General features: G+C 39.9%; 2 protein-coding genes across 3 annotated transcripts; one reads left to right on the top strand and one right to left on the bottom strand.

Annotated features, from left to right (window-relative positions):
• Positions 1-399: 399 nt before the first annotated feature.
• On the bottom strand, positions 400-8,438 carry coq9 (coenzyme Q9). The gene is made up of 9 exons (XM_022768541.1): positions 8,354-8,438; positions 6,270-6,501; positions 5,948-6,083; positions 4,325-4,467; positions 3,927-4,011; positions 3,730-3,834; positions 1,382-1,537; positions 1,065-1,118; positions 400-793 (listed from the first exon to the last, which is right to left on the bottom strand). Exons 1-9 carry the CDS (start codon positions 8,409-8,411, stop codon positions 758-760), a joined length of 1,005 nt encoding a protein of 334 aa, XP_022624262.1. The 5' UTR covers positions 8,412-8,438; the 3' UTR covers positions 400-757.
• ciapin1 (cytokine induced apoptosis inhibitor 1) lies at positions 8,158-15,182 on the top strand. Of its 2 annotated transcripts, none has more exons than XM_022768542.1 (9): positions 8,158-8,208; positions 10,206-10,367; positions 10,519-10,662; positions 10,911-10,990; positions 12,159-12,327; positions 13,483-13,559; positions 13,740-13,858; positions 14,227-14,308; positions 14,428-15,182. In XM_022768542.1, exons 1-9 carry the CDS (start codon positions 8,196-8,198, stop codon positions 14,536-14,538), a joined length of 957 nt encoding a protein of 318 aa, XP_022624263.1. In that variant the 5' UTR covers positions 8,158-8,195; the 3' UTR covers positions 14,539-15,182. The 2 variants fall into 2 exon arrangements, with proteins under 2 accessions (XP_022624263.1, XP_022624264.1); XM_022768543.1 differs by lacking the exon at positions 8,158-8,208 and adding an exon at positions 9,026-9,066.
• The last annotated feature ends 1,286 nt before the right edge of the window (positions 15,183-16,468 follow it).

The raw sequence follows: 16,468 nt of genomic DNA, 5'->3' as shown, positions 1-16,468 counted from the left end.
AATAAAAAGAAACAAGATTTTGTTTTCTTGTGATAATGGGTTGATTATCTTTTTCATCTCAAGATAACAAAGCTTGTTTTCTTTGGATAACTTGATACCCATTGTTACGAGAAAAAAAAATTTGTTACTCGTGATCTTGGAATAATAGCATGAAAAAATATTTTTAAGTGCTTGGCTTCCATAGATTTTGACGGTCAAAAACCCATCTGTAAAATCTAATGTAGTATATTTTTAAATGATTCTAATGGTGCCTATTTTTATTTAAACTATTCCAGTGAAAACTTTACATAATAGTGACTTTTACACCTGGACTCCTGGTGTTTGTCTGATTTCAACCTTTGGATTATTAGCTCATTCAATTTTAATCAGATAATTAAAGACAAACGTTAAAGACAAATGTTAAATATACAATAATAGCTACTTTATTGAAGTCTTTCATGATCCAACAACAAAATGACAGATCTGTGTGTCCTTTTATACAAAGAGAGAAAATGATCTGAGCAAGATAGTGAAATGTTGGGCATTAACACAAAACTGGACAAAGCCACTGATCCTGCGGCTGAACACAAGGTGAGACCTGCGGCCCGTGACAAACAATAGCTTTCTCTTGTTGAATAAAAGTCATAATCCAATGTTTTCAGAGTCATTTCAAACAGAATATCGGAAACAAGAGCAAAAAGAAAATAACTTGATCTTCAGCTCGTGACACAAACTAGACGTTTTGTCAGGATCAATGTGACTGAGAGATGTTTGTACATCATCGCCTCTGGTTCACTCCTGTCAGATTCTTCAGCTGTAAAACACAACGCTTTGCATGAGCCACAATTCTATAAATACATTTAAATGTCTTCACATATTTTTCTAAACAACTAACTTTTGTAAAATGATTAAATTACTAATATCATCATGGGGAAAGGTTTAAAATTAAGAACAGGGATTACTGGACTGCAAGTATACATTTAAAAAGAAAAGAAAAGAGTGTGCTATTTTTAAGGTGGGTGAAGAAGTTTTAAAAAGAAGAATACATACAAATGATGAACAAGATCACTAATGCAAATACTTACTGTTACAGCAGCTCCCATTAGCCCCTGCACAACGGCTTCACCAGTCGACTGCACCTACAGATCAAAGTGGAACACACAACTTAAACAACACAAATGCACAAGTTTGTTCAGTAGGAGGAGAATGAGATTTTTCAGGACACTAAATCTGAGGTCAGTTTCAAAATTATTCCAGTGATGGGTGCAGCACAGGGAAACACAGAGAGGTGGGTGTTCCTAAGTGTCAAACAGAGTCTAAAACAACTTCTTAATGACCACACTTCATTTGTTTGACCTGTTGTTCAACTCTCTGAGGCTATAGACAGTGCACTGTATGTCACCTGTTTGGCAGTGCCCGCCATGTTGACTACATCCTGAATGCGGTTGTCAAGGAAGTTCCAGGTGTCCTGGAAGTCTGGAGAGGAATCCTGAACCATCACCAGCTCTGTGGTGTTATAGATGCCCGTCAGTGCTGCTCGCTTGGTGTACCAGTTCATCTGTGTAAGAAAGGGGTGGTGGTGGTACGGAAAGTTCATATCATGAGCTTTTGAAAGAAGCAAGACAATTAATTTCAACTGCGGATATCATTAGAAGGAAACTAATTGTGCTTGATTTTCAAATGAAATAGAATATGAAACCTATACGGAAAAATACTCAATATACTAAATACTAAAATTCAACAAAGTGCAACAGCAACAAGGGAAAATAGAGGAGCAACATTATAGATAGAAACAAGTTAAAACGGCACTTCCTATGACACACTCCTACATCTGTGACACAGTTTGTTCAAGGAGGGACATCATTTAAAAGCACAGGACTATTCCAGCAGGCACTCAGTGGGAACAGTGTTTTTGCAATAAAAGTAAATCAGGCTAGCTTGGTACAGCTACATTCTCGTTTTTAGCCTTTCCTTATCTGTTACATATCACGATTGAAAACATCTTTGAGGGCAAGATTCTGGAGTTGACCAGTTGCCATCTGCATAAAGAGCTGTTTTTTGTAATCTTGCTGCATGTATTTCTCCACACAAGTCTGTCTGGTGCTCTGACAATGACCTGAAAGCCATAAATCAGCTGTCACAACATTACAATAAAATGGTTCACAAGATACACACTTTTCAACCACATTTTTGTTTTGGAGTTCTGCTTTATGAGTTGGTAAGTACAGCTCATCTATCCTACTCTACTACTGTAATTCCTGCTATCAAATCTATCACCTTCCAAATGCACAACCTAGCTAGTAATTTTCTCCGATCACCATTAGTTTTCTTTAGTATGATTTGTGAATCTGCACAATTTCTGAAATCTGTATTAAGTGTGTTGAGTCAAACAGAAAAATTGTGCCCCGTTACTGTAAATATCTGTGACTATTCTTTCTATCACCTTTTTTTTCATTGAAATTTGGCAGATTTTTATATATTGTATTTGCATTTGGTTATTTTCCCAAATACAAGCAATTAAAATATGTATATTTAGTCAGCAATCACTGAAAGCAGATGTCACACTGACAAACACATCTGATGTTATTATCAGGCTGTATGGGAAGCAAAGAATATATTATGTAAGGGATAATTTATGATCAGATGTCCCGATATATGATAATAATGGATGAGAATGAGGTGAAGAACAATTTGAAAATCCATGAGTTCCCTATATAAAGATATTTCAGAGTACATTATCATATTAAAGTTCTAATCTGTAACTTTTCCACATTCAAATGTCAACAACTAGACCTGTGTTCTATATGTTGTTGAGTTGTGTTCTTACATTAACACAAATGTTTCCATCAATTCTCAAACCAGAGAAATCTGTGATTTTAATCATGGTAACGCTCCGTTTCATTGGTCGCCTGTCAGTGACATCATATCCTCTATGATCATGTGTCAGTGTGTTTGTCTGACAGAAGCTCAACACTGACTTTTATCTAGTTTTAAGCCACATACACTTTTTCCACCTTGGTGGTTTTCAGCTCTATATTTGAAGCAGATGAAGGATTTTAGTCGTCGGACGTCTGGATCTGAAGTTATCAGAGAAACAAGCTGAGGAAATGTTAGACAGCTCAGCTCCCAGCTGCTGGAGACGTCCTGTCCTGTGTCACTGAAGAGAGGAGGACACCTCTGTGGATCATTCAGCTGCTGGTAAAAACCTGCTGAACGTCTGCTTCATAAGTTATCAGAGAAACAATCAGAACAAAGGTTAGCATCAATCTCAGCTCCAGCTCTTCCCTGAGTCTCTGTCCTCCGTACAGCGTCGCTCAAACTCTGACTTTAAATGTCAAACTGCTTCATTCAGTGTTTTTAATGGTTAGAATCACCAGGTCTGTTTGATTTCCTGACCCACTGACACTGAAGGAATCCAAACAACTCTCATGATCCCACGCTATTTCACCGTCTTTTGTTATTGTTCTGATTGACAGACCCCTAGGGGTAGAAGTTACACACTGTGCCTTTCAAGCATGGACACTTACTAAAGTCTTTGAAACTTCTGCTCAACTTTTGACTGGAGCTATGATAAGACGAACACATACAAGATAAGAACTCTGTCATTTCTATGGCGTAAACACGGTTGGTGGGGGAAGGGGGAGTAACCTGGAAGGTGGCAGGCCGGATATTGTGGGGGTGGTGATGAAAGGGGGACAGGAAGGTATGAGCAGAAGAAGAAGGGGATCGAGGGTGATGGGATCCACTCACGTCTGTGGATCGGTCTCCAGCATAGTACCAGATGTCGTCCACCAGGCTGGACAGGTGCTTCAGACTGTCAGGGATGTTGTGAGGAAGGAGCAGGATGCTCATCGCCTGACGACAGGGACACAAAGCTGGGGATCAAATGTGGTTCCTGCTACAGTCCTGGTCATGTCACTTATGACTCATCATCATGCACACTATACCTGTGGCCATGTTTCAATGTAGGGGATGTACATCCGCAGTCTGGTCTCAACAGCATCTCTTAGAAAGTCAGCAGTCTTCTTTGGTCTGGAACACAGGTATCAAAGCTAAAAGCTGAAATGTGCAATTTTCTATTTGGAGCTCATCAGTTTTCTAGCACTTACAAACACAGCAGACTGTAAATGGTAGTTCTGTGACATGAGAAAAAGGAGAATGCTTTTTTGTGAAATCCATGAAAACTGAATGTTAAAGATTTATTGTCTGTCTGAGGTTAGGCTGTAAAAAGTTAAGTGAATTTACATTTTAACAGTAGAATTGGACTGCAGGTGTGTGTGTGTGTGTGTGTGTGTGTGTGTGTGTGTGTGTGTGTGTGTGTGTGTGTGTGTGAGCGTGTACGTACTCAGCCTGGCCCAGCTGGACCTGCTTGTGTTGTTCAGCCAGTATCTCTGTCAGCTGTGAGTTGCACTGGGCAATGAAATGCAGGACCAAGTCTCCAGCTCCATTGTAGAACATCCCAGTGGAAGCAGAGGACAGGCCCAGTGTCTGGTGTCAACACACACACACACACACACACACACACACACACACACACACACACACACACACACACACACACACACACACACTTTAAAGTCTCCATGCACAACTATGCTAATCATTTGTTTTATTTTTAACTTATTTTAGATTAATAGTTGAATTTGAGTTAGAGAAGTATTTCAGGAGCATTTTTAGGTCTTCACTAAGGCAGGAAGTCAGTGCAGAGAGATGGGGAGTGACGTGCAGGGTGTTACAAAATGCTGATTTTGCCAAATCAGCTTGAGACAAATATGTTTTAGGCAGTAGCATACAAGCTAGTAGTAGCAAGTAGTTCTCAGGAACTAGGTTGTTGTTAGTTTTTTAACTAACTTTACCTAACACTTGGATGATAAATCCTCCTTTCTTAACCAGAAAAACAAAGCAAACAGGACTGAAATGTTGAAATAAGAAAACATGAAAGAAAAATACAAACAGAGACAGTTGAGCCATTAAAATAATTCAATAGATATAAGGAACTGAGCAAGAGGTCAGAATAAATTATATTCAAACAAAAGCATAGTTTCCTGCCATTTCTATACATTTGTTAAGTAGATAAAATTCATTTTCAGTGCTTTACACAATGAGGGGATTTAGTGAAATGACATTTCTGTATAGACTGTAGTATTTTGTTATGATGATGATACTGTTAATAAGAAATTCAATCTGCTTGTTCTTCATGATGACTCCTAATTGGATTTAAAGAGAATGAATCTATATTCATGGATTTGGGCTTCAGTCGATCAGACAAGGATTTCCATCAGTTTTAGATCATGTCAGAAACATAAAAAAGCTGCTCTGTTGATTCTACATTTATGTGGGTCTGCTGTGGTGAAACTACAATGGTGCATTGCTTTAAATGTTGCTGCAGCAAGGAATTGTGGGACGGCATATTCTCCTTTCCTTTCATAAAGGAAGCTCCAGTGTTTCCTATGCTAAAGGAGATAAGATAGGAAGCACTGAAGCTCCTTTCCTCATCATTTAGAGAAGTGGAGCAGCTGTGATCATGATGCTGCTCAGATACTTCAGCTCACTTCACTCAGTTTCAACCTTCCTAAGCAAAAAACACTTTTCAACCGCAGCCATAATGTGATTTTTCCTCCCTACATTTTTAACAGTGTCAGACTGTCTTTGGTTGCCAGAACTCTAATTTGAGACATCCAAAGATTTCAACAAATTTTTCTCTAGATTCTCAGTCTCTGTCTGATGTTGTCAAAAACTGCACAGTGTGTGGAGCCCCTAAGTCAGGTGAGGTACATGACAACCAGTGGAAACCCTCTGCAGCCTCTCTGAAATGACTTTGAAGCGTTTTTATAAAAGAATATCTGTGCAGTTTGTCCACGAACAGTATATTTACACTACATATGAGGTTATCTAAACATATGATTAAGCGCTCCAACTGTGTTTGTTCTAAGAGCTACTCCACTTTTTAATTTGAACAGCAGCTCACCTCTGCACCTGCTGCAATGGCCTCCATCGACCAGCCGTGCTGCGGGACGAACTCCAGAGCAGCAGTCAAGATTCGAGCCTGAAGCTGCTCCTCTGTTTCGTACTCTTCACCCTGCTCTCCGCTCTGGTCCTGGTAACTTTACGAAGACACACAAACAGTGACATTTCAGCACAAACAAGAGTAGCTCCTTTGCATCAGGACTTTGGACTTCTATACCTGGAAATCGTAACACTTATAAGATGATGTCAGTAAACTGCAAACAACAAAATTATTTTTCTTAGCGCAAAAACTCTACATAATAGATATCCTGCTTTCTACTGACCTGGTGTTTGGCCTGGACGCCTCCTCTGCTGCCGGGTCAGATGCTGAGTCTCCCTGCGAAGCTGCTGTTGTGTGCTGTTCAGTAGTGTGAGCCCGGTAGTGCTCATGGTAGGTTGTGGATGAGGAGGGGGGCTTGTCAGATTTGGATTCGTCCTGAAGCCTCAGTGCTGCACAATGAAAGCCACGTCTCAGGCTGCTACTCTGCGGGGTTGTTGCTGATGGTGTAGCCACCACTGGAGAGAGGAATATTTTGTTTAATTTCTAAGCATTGGGTTGGGAGACAATCAAACTCCTTAATTAAAAAACTCAATTAATACTCAAGCTCAACAACACATGTAAATCCATTCAAGTAAATCACAAATAACTCTTGGATGATTCATTCAGATAGTGAAGTGAGACAGACAGGAATGTCAGGGAGAGAGAGAGAGAGGGGATGACATGCAGCAAAGGGCCACAGGTCGGACCTGAACCCATGGCCACTGCGGCCAGGACCGAGGACATGTGGTACGTGCTCCACCAGGTGAGCCACCGAGGCGCCCCAGTCAAATGTTTACTTGAGTTAAAGTACTGGAGTACTTGATTTTAAAAAATACTGAAATATTCAAAAGTACTGTATTTTTATGTCAACACATTGTTGTATTGTTCCACATTTACAGGACCTAATGACTCTGAAACAACCTGCTGACTGACTGACTGACTGTAGAACCTGCAGAATATGATACAAAGCCTGTAGAAATGTCCATAAAAACACAATTGAATCAACAAAAGGAGCCATTGTTATTTTCATATTTGTTTTTTTAGTCGGTGATGAAGTCTGGTCGAGGTAAACACAGAAAACATTTAAAATTAAAGGAATCTTTCTTTATTTCTAAACCTTCAAACACAGACCTCAGATCAGACCACGGTCTCTGGTGAAGAATTTTCTGCCTCATCTTTATCTGACCTCGCCATCATTAGGACACTGACAGGTTCAAACATGACTGACAGTGGAGGAGTTGACTGTGATTGTTTTTTCTCCTGTCATGAAGAGAGTGTGTGGTCTATCACATTTTAAAAATAACGTGGAGTCAAAAGTACAATATTTGTTTTTTAAGTGGAGTAAAAGTCAGAAGTTTCTAAAATAAATAATACTCAAGTAAAGTACAGATACTAGAAAAATATACATAAGTATTGTTTTTCTACTGTTAGTCTGGACCAGTCTTCTTCTGCAAATTGGTCCAGTTCTCAGTTTTAAAGGAAGCTGAGGCCCTCTGCCCTCTGATTCCTCATTTCTCTCTTTCATTGACTAAGCAACTGATGCAAGTTTAAACTGTTGGTGCAACAGTTAAAAAAAAGTTTGTGTGAATTTCTTTTAGGGTCCTGAAAAAGACTTGTAGCCTTGTATCCTATGAATTTTGCAGACATCAGTCAGACACCATGTGAGTTTAAGTACAAACTATAGGCGTGAAAACAATATTTTTCTTGCAAAGGTGCCAGTAGTATTGTTCTGTAAATTGTACTGTACTTTGTGCTTTATGTGTAGCATGAGATCAGACTTTTGATTTTCTGTTAGCTGTTTTGTTTTTGTTTGTTCAAACCAAATTAGTAAGTAAACACCAAAGACCTTCAAAGTTGAAAGCTGAATCAACACCTCTATAAAAAACTTAATCCTTCATGAAGAGTGATTTAGTGCAGGAATATTGAATTAGACTTCAGTTTTAGCTGGGAGTTCCTCATAAACAGCCAACTGAGTGTAGGATAAACACACTGACAGCTTGCATAACAAGAGACAAAACGCCCCCCAGTCGCAGGAACGTGTTTACCATGCGACTCGTGTCTGAATATTGAGGTCAACAAAACCGTAGCACCGCGTCAACTAACAATTATCCGCCTAGTAATTTGTTTTTTAAAGCCACAGCCAACATAATATTGCACGATTCTGTCCTTCATGATCACCTACGGTAAGTGACTTTGGCACGTCGCGTGAACACTGGCTCATTTGAATTTCATGCAACTACAAACCGAAAGAACTGACGGTACAGGAATACTTTCCCTAGCTGTCCATTATTAACATAACACAACAATAACACACTGGCCCTGTCTTACCGCTGCCCAGCCCCCGAAGTGCCCTTCCAGCTCGGAGACCTCTCAGCAGCGCCGCCATATCCAACTACACCAAGACGCTTTTTTTAGACACAGCTACGTCACTTTAGCGCGACCCAGTTCAGAAATAAAAACTCATCAAAATAGTTAGAATAAGTCCGAGAACCGAAGGATACTTTCTTCAATCTAAAACGCATAAAAAAATAGTTGGAAATGGAAAAAATGAACAAAACAGCAGTTGCTTAGTAGAATAAATGGCGACTAAAACTAGTTCTGGGCTTAAAATGGAAGATAGGTCTAAATAGATGCCAGTCTCCTTTGTGTGTGACTATTGTTTTGTTGTTCTTTCTTGATATATTCATACATTTGTTTATCTTTTTCTAGATTTAAATACTGGAGTCTCCCATAATAAAAAAATGTGCCATGTATTCCAGTATCGTGGAAACAATAATATATGTATGCCTTGGACCAAGTCTTTCAAAACCTAAGAAAAATAAAATGAAATTCCTAATGAATAACAAAAGAAAGAAATGAGGGTATGCGATTTTTAGTCAAAATTACTTCATGTTATTCCTAAAATATATATACGATATCTTCACCGGATAATTGAATACCGGATACAACGTAATAACATTTTTATTTTATTCTGAAATTTAACCCGGAAAAGGTTTTTTACATTGCACAATTTGACAGAGTAACTGCCACCAAGCTAGCAGGTAGGTCACTGGGTACATTCGATTGAAAATGTCTTCTATTTATGTATTTTTAGCCATCACAAGCATTGAACAACAATCACACAGAAACATGTGCACATTTTGTTCGCGGGTAGTCGTGTCCCGTTCTCTCGTAGTGGGAACAACGCGCTTATAAACTTTATAATCACCGGCGTCTTCTGCGTCACGCTGTTTGCTTGATGTAACATGGAGGTAATCTTTGAGTTTCGTCAGCGTCAACATAAAGCTAGTGCGCTAACTGCTAGTCAAGCCAACTCTTTTATCTACCTCATGGCTTAAATGCGAATGAATAACCACATTTCTTGCCTGTTAGCATTGCGTATGAAGGAAATGTTGGTAATAAACTGTGTAGAGAGAAACTTCGAGACCATTCTACAGTTTTCAAGTCTTTAGAAAAACATTTTATAATACGGTAACTCTTTTTTTCGTTATCATCGACTAACTGCTAGTAGTGCTGTGTTTATGGTAATAAGATAATATTATATTAAAGTGTAATCTCTTTTTTTTCATTGGACTGGCCTTGGACAGGCGTTTGAGCACGGCTTTGAAATCATTATTTATTGTATGATTTCGAGTCATAAAACAATGTGAGTTTTAACACGGCCCTCTCTAAAGAAGAGAGACTCGGACTGTTTGATTGACAGGCGATATCTGGGATAAAACTTAAAAATTTTACACCAAAGACAAAAGGTTAAAAAAAATCATACAGTTCCACAAACTATAATCCCACAATAACAGCATCATCAGCCAGAATCCTTCAAACTCCAGTGTATGTACCCCATCATATACACAATATGACGTATTTTGTATGTAAAGATTGTCTTTAACTCCTTCAACTCAGCTGGGTACGAATTCCACCTCTAGTGAAAATGGTCTGACTAAAAGAGAACTGAGTTGCAAGTTGAAGCTGGTTTTTAACCTTCACTTTCATAGTTGACCAAAGCCAGGATGGAACCAGCAATTATGCTATTTTCCCTCCTACCACTTTTTAAGACTGCTATTTGTTATTATATACATATTGGCTGGCTTTATGTTCATGTAGTATTGTCAGAATGACATAACTACGGTGACATTAAAAGCAAGCATTACAACAACTTCAGCGAACCTCTGCTTTCTCCAAGAAATCATGGCAGACCTTGGCATCAAAGCAGGAGACAAGGTGCTATTTGTTTGGACACAGCCCTCAGCACCAGCAGCCCTGAAAGAGTATGCAGAGGAACTGGGTGCCATTGTTGGAGCAGATGGCAAAGTTGCAGTGGAGAACATGGAGAGACTTTTGCTGTGTGAGTGACTTTTGGCCTGACTTTAAATTACTTTATGCAAGACTTTTATGTGCCTTCCAAAGCACGGGAGTATTTTCTAGTGTAGCCGTGTGAACTTGAAGGCATGACTCAAAAGCCAGGAGTGAAATTTTCTCTCTTCCCCTCTCCTCAGCCTCCCATTCAGCATCCACCTTTGACTGGGCACTCTCTTGCCCTCTGGCTGACAGCTCCTTCGTCCACAGTTCAGAGATTTTAGCTGAGATGGCCAGAGTGCTCAAGCCTGGTGGGAAGTTGGTTCTGGATGAACCAGTTACCGGTGAGAAACACCTTTAGTTTGAATGTCATGTAGGGTGGCAGGGATGTGTAAAAGTCAAGACGATGACTTTCTATAAGGAAAAAGTAATTCATACGCATTACTTTATTGGAAGTTGAAGTCTGAGTCAGGCAAGATGTTTGAACCTCAAGACCTCTAAGTTTAAGTCACCATAATGTGGCAAAGCTACTAAACTTTTTTGTTCTCATTGCATTGCTGTGTGTTGGACCTTGTTTCTCTCTGTGTTCCAGGAGGTGAGACGCAGACTGTGAGGACTGCTGAGAAGCTGGTGTCAGCTCTGAAGTTGTCGGGCTTCATGTCAGTGACAGTGGTGAGTGAGAGTGGATCCAGCACAGAGCTGTAGGATTAAATACACTCGCACACAAATGGCTTAAAAGCTAAATCATACTTGTGTTTCTGAGTGTATTATTCTTTTGTTTTGTCGTAATGTGTGTACTGGAGGGAAGTGTTGCACTTATCAAACCTCAATGGGAAGTACAGGAAATAATCCCAGAAAGCAGAAACACAATCCTGGGATTGAGCGCATGAAATAAATATAAACTTGATAAAAATTTTATATTAGTGTTAGGGGTGGGCGATATGGCAAAAATATCATATCACGATTTTTTAAAAATAAAATCACGATTTCGATTTTATCACGATCTTAAATTGGAAAAAGAAAAACAGACAATTTAGACCAAAGAACCTTTCTTAACAGATTTTATTTCAAATAGTCGCAGTTTTGCCTGCATGTGCAAACAACGTAAAGTTTAAGGAAAACAACAACATCCTAATAAAGTGCACTCTTGCAAAAGTAGTAACAGAAAGTAAAATATCAATCAAAGACATTACTGACAGTCACTTAAACAGGATTTATTTATCAAAACACTAAATAGCTTATTGAAACTAAAAATACAAACTAAAGTGACTGTGGTTATCTCTTTTAGTGCAGCAGTTGCTAGTGCTAGTGCTTTAGTGCTTCCTCTTCAGGTGATTAAACAGGTTCGTCGTGTTACCACCCGACGTGCGAACGGTTTCTGTGCAAACTTTGCAAATTACATTTGCTTGCGCTTGATCAGTTGCGGAAAATCCAAACCAATTCCATATAATGGAGGTGGAATTTTTTTTAGAGACCAACTCCGTTTGGCTTTCAGCCATCGCTCTCCATGTGCTACCGCTACACACACAAACAAGGAGGCGGGTAGGAAAGCGCGTCACTGCCCGTAATTCGCTATGATTGGTCGGTCAGGTTGACGACGTCAATACGTCTGGTGCGTCGGTGCATCAGCATAGAACTGCAATTTATAGAATGTGCCCTAGACGATCCCACGATCTCTGCAGTTTGAGAGATCGTCTTCACGTTGTAATCCTTCACGATCTAATATCGTCATATTGCCCACCCCTAATTAGTATACGTGAAAAAATCTGCACCAATTAAATTCTGTTGTAAGATGTCTCCTGTTTGACCTGTTGACCCTCTTGCCCCCCTCTCCATCTAGATCAGTAAAGCAGAACTGAGTGAACAAGCATTGAGCTCCCTCAGAACGGCCACTGGTTACCAAGGAAACACCCTGTCTAGAGTTCGCATATCTGCCTCCAAGCCCAACTATGAGGTGGGAGCATTCAGTCAGATTAAACTGTCGTTCGGGAAAAAGACACCCAAGCCAGGTGGGTTCATAAACATGTTTTTTTTTTTGTTTGTTTCCACGTAAGTGTATTTTTATCCACGTGTTAAATTCAAGGAGATCACTGTGCATCTGCTTTGCATTTGTCTGTCACATGTGATGCCTCTGAAACCACTGGTCAGATTTTGAAGGGAATGTAATGTGTCTCATGATGGTTAAAAATACTAAAGGTAAAGAAAACCATGATAACCAGTCATATCTAACACCCTGATGCAGGTTGAATAAAGTGACATTGGCCCTGGTTTTAGTTAGAAGAGAGGGTATCGAGTTGCTATTGTATTGAGGTTGTAGTCCAACATATATAAAAATATCAGCTCCAGTTAAACTTTGTGCAGCTGCTTGTAGAGAAGTAGGTAAAAGTGGGTGGTTATGTTTTTTTTGTGGACACAATTATTATTCTAATCTTTATAGATTATATCTAATGTTTTATACGTCATTAATCAGTGAATTACAGATACTGTAAGTGTGAGCCATCACAAAATAGATCTCAGTAGTTAGTAATTCATGTGTACATGTACATGTACACTCATACATGTTATGCCTCTGCGCCGGCGACAGCCAGAGCTGGAGGCGTATTGTTTTCAGGTTGTCCGTAACACCTTGACGGAACTTCTTCAAATTTGGCACAAACATTCACTTGAACTCAAGGATGAACTGATTAGATTTTGGTGGTCAAGGGTCAAAGGTCAAGTTCCATGTGACCTCATAAAACACGATTTTGGCCTTGTGAAAGCCATATCGAGAACACAAAAAGTGTTTTGGCAAGGGAATAAGCAAGGCGTCATATCTTCTACTAGTTTTTAAAGTATTAAAACATATTTAAGTTTATTGATTTAAGAGTTTTATATTCTACAGAGTAAGATGTACAAATTTGTGACCCAGAAAATATTATGGTTCCTTCATTTTCCTGACTTACATTTTGTTTTCAGTTAGTGTTCATTATTAGCATGAGTATGTATCTGATTTTTTTTTCTTATGATTATACATAATTATTGAATTGCCTAATTGTATTTAACAATGAACAGATCATGAACTTTGATCAATGAGCTGTCCCTCACAGTTTCCTGTCAAATTGAATTATCTGAACTGCTGTCAAAGCTGATGTGAAGCTAATATTTGTTAACGTCTGTGGTTGCAGCAGAGAAACCTGCTCTGGATCCCAACACTGTCAAAATGTGGACGCTCTCAGCCAATGACATCGATGATGATGATGTGGTGAGTTACTGATTTGTATCTTTTAAAATCACTCAGCTGGGCAGGGACAGACCTCAGGTAACCTGGTAGATGTAATGTTAGGGCTTCCACACATATCTTCTGGGGAAATAAGTACCTTTCATGCTGTCGTCTTCCTGTGTTCACCAGGTTTTTCTTGTCCCTTCTGTTCTCTTTCTCCAGGATCTGGTAGACTCTGATGCTCTGCTGGATGAAGATGACTTGAAGAAGCCAGATCCGGCCTCTCTTAAAGCCCCCATCTGCGGAGATGGAGCTGGAAAGAAGAAAGCCTGCAAGAACTGGTGAGGTCACATGTTTTTAAACTGCAGACAAAAAAAGCATGTTGTGGGTATTTAGTATTAAACATTAAAGAAGCAGCTGGGCTTTTTTTTTTTAAATAATTTTTTTGGGGCTTTTTATGCCTTTATTGACAGTACAGTAGAGAGAGACAGGAAATGGGGAGGCAGAGAGAGGGGGAATGACATGCAGCAAAGGGCCGTCCGAAGTGGGACTTGAACCGAGGCCAACCGTAGCGAGGGCCTTAGCCTCTGCATATGGGGCGGATGCTCAACCAACTGCACCACTCGACGCCCCAGCAGCAGCAGCTATCTGTGCTTTGAAAATTATTTAAATATTGCATGATGCCTTATGTTATCTGTTGTATGTGTAGCTCATGTGGTCTTGCTGAGGAGTTGGAGGAGGAGAGTAGTGGAAAACAGAAGACAAATCTACCGAAATCTGCCTGTGGAAGTGTGAGTACATTTTTATTTTAATGTAGTGTCAAATTCTCACCCTGTTTCCTCTTCTGTCATACTAACCTGTTGGCAGTGTTAAGAAATAATGATTTCAATGATTTTCATCATCTGTTCAGTGTTACCTCGGTGACGCGTTCCGATGTGCCAGCTGTCCTCACATGGGGAAGCCAGCATTCAAACCAGGAGAGAAGATTGTCCTGGACAACAAGACACTAACGGACTCTTGAAACCACATGTTCACACATGTATCACTTATGCTTCAAAACATTACATTCCTTACTTTTGCATCCATCCTGAGATGCCCCTGAAAACACGATTGTCTCTGACACAGTGCCTGGTGTAAGAGCTGCTTTTTCAGTGGACATCACTGCTGATGTGATGATTTCTGTCTGTCTGTCTTCCAGGAGCTCAGAGAGACGGCTTCTGTTTGAGGAGTTCAGTTTCAAATGACAACACATGTTTCCTCAAAGTTCATTGTCATGCTGTCATGTCACAGCAACAGCAATAACATGCCATGTTCACAAAGAGATTCTTAATTTGAGAGTTTGGCATTGTAGCTGTGACAGTGAGCAACAGTGGAATTTGAATGAAATGGAAAGAAGTGCACTGTCATTGCAGTTTTACTCCTGCTGATGTGAATGATGAAAATGATGGTGTGAGATTCACCTGGATGGTTTATAGGAAGTATCTAAAAGCACTGAAATGTATCTGTTCTTTTAATTTACAATTATATTCACATCTGATCATTGAAGTAGAACCAGTATACAATCAATACTTTAAGCATCCAGAGGTCCATACAAAAAGGATCCAAACTGATTACCGTAGTTGCTTAGTTTGAAGCTTCTTTATGTAAATAAACAAGCAAACATGTGCTGTTGCCTTTTTCTGATTCATTTTAATACAATTAACTAAAGCCAGACTTCTGGTGTTTATAGGCGTCCCATTTACTTTACTGAATGTCGTTAGTAATATAGACAGCTGATCACTTAAAGCCGAATAAATGAGTGGAGAAGCATAACGAAGGTGCACTACATGGTACAGTTAAGCTGCTAAAATCCCATCATGCTCTGTGACAGGTGTAAAACAGCGAGCAGGCCCAGCTGATTCTGTATGAAGGTGGCAAGAGGAAAAGATCTGAGTGACTTTGAAAAAGGATTCATTGTTTACAGAGATGCTCAGCTGGCTGCTGGTTCAATAGGATCAGTAAGTGACATCTGCACTTAGATCTATGGTACAGACGTCAGTAAACGGGGTCAGGAACTGGTCGACAGCACACTTGATGACTGGTGCTCGTACAATAATGCCACAGGTAAGGAAAACTGAGCAGCTCTTCCTCAGGCGACTGAGAATGTCGGTATCAACAGTCTCAACAGTTACATGGAGAGGGATATTATGCTGCAGGGCATAAACCCTCATTACATCAATGTAAGTACATTAAAGAGTTGAGAGGAGCAGAAACCAGAGGCTCCAGTCTACAGAGACAGTGAGATGGTCAGATGTGTCATCTTTCACATTTTTGACAAGTGGGTGAGGTCATGTGTGGCGTACACAGACAGAATGGTACAGGCCTGAATGCTTGACCCTCACAGTGAGAAGATCCGGTGGTCATTATGCTTTTGGTGACATTTTGCTGTCATGGTTTGGGGCCACTTGTCCCCTTAGAGGGAGGGTTCACTGCAAATCAATACAAAGTTGTTGTATCCTCAACATGGAACATTTCTATCCTGGTGGGTGTGGTCTCTTCCGGGACGATAATGACCCCATCCACTGCGCATGAGGGGTCACTGATGGTTTGATAAGTATGAAGATGATGTGACCTTCACAGTCACCAGAAGCTGAACACCTATGAGGCATTTTGGAGCGACGTGTTAGACAGCGCTCTCCACCACCATCATCTAAACACCACATGCGGGAACGTGTTTTAGCAGAATAGTGTTCATCCTCCAGCTCCAGAGTTCAGACACTTGGAGAATCAATAACAAGGAGCAGTGAATCTGCTCTGGAGGAACGTGGTGGTCCAACACCTTACAAAGACAATTTATAGATTGGTTTACTAGCCTGGACAAAATAATAGAAACACATGTCTGCACACAATTCAATGGTACCACAGACTGCAGCCTCCAAAATTACCATACAGTTGAATCAACTCTCTAAAAC

The sequence above is a fragment of the Seriola dumerili genome, unplaced genomic scaffold (genome assembly GCF_002260705.1).
Source record: "Seriola dumerili isolate Sdu_G_001 unplaced genomic scaffold, Sdu_1.0 BDQW01001690.1, whole genome shotgun sequence".
Classification (NCBI taxonomy): domain Eukaryota; kingdom Metazoa; phylum Chordata; class Actinopteri; order Carangiformes; family Carangidae; genus Seriola; species Seriola dumerili.
Note: the sequence above shows the minus strand (reverse complement) of the source record. Positions and strands in the feature narration are given on the sequence as shown.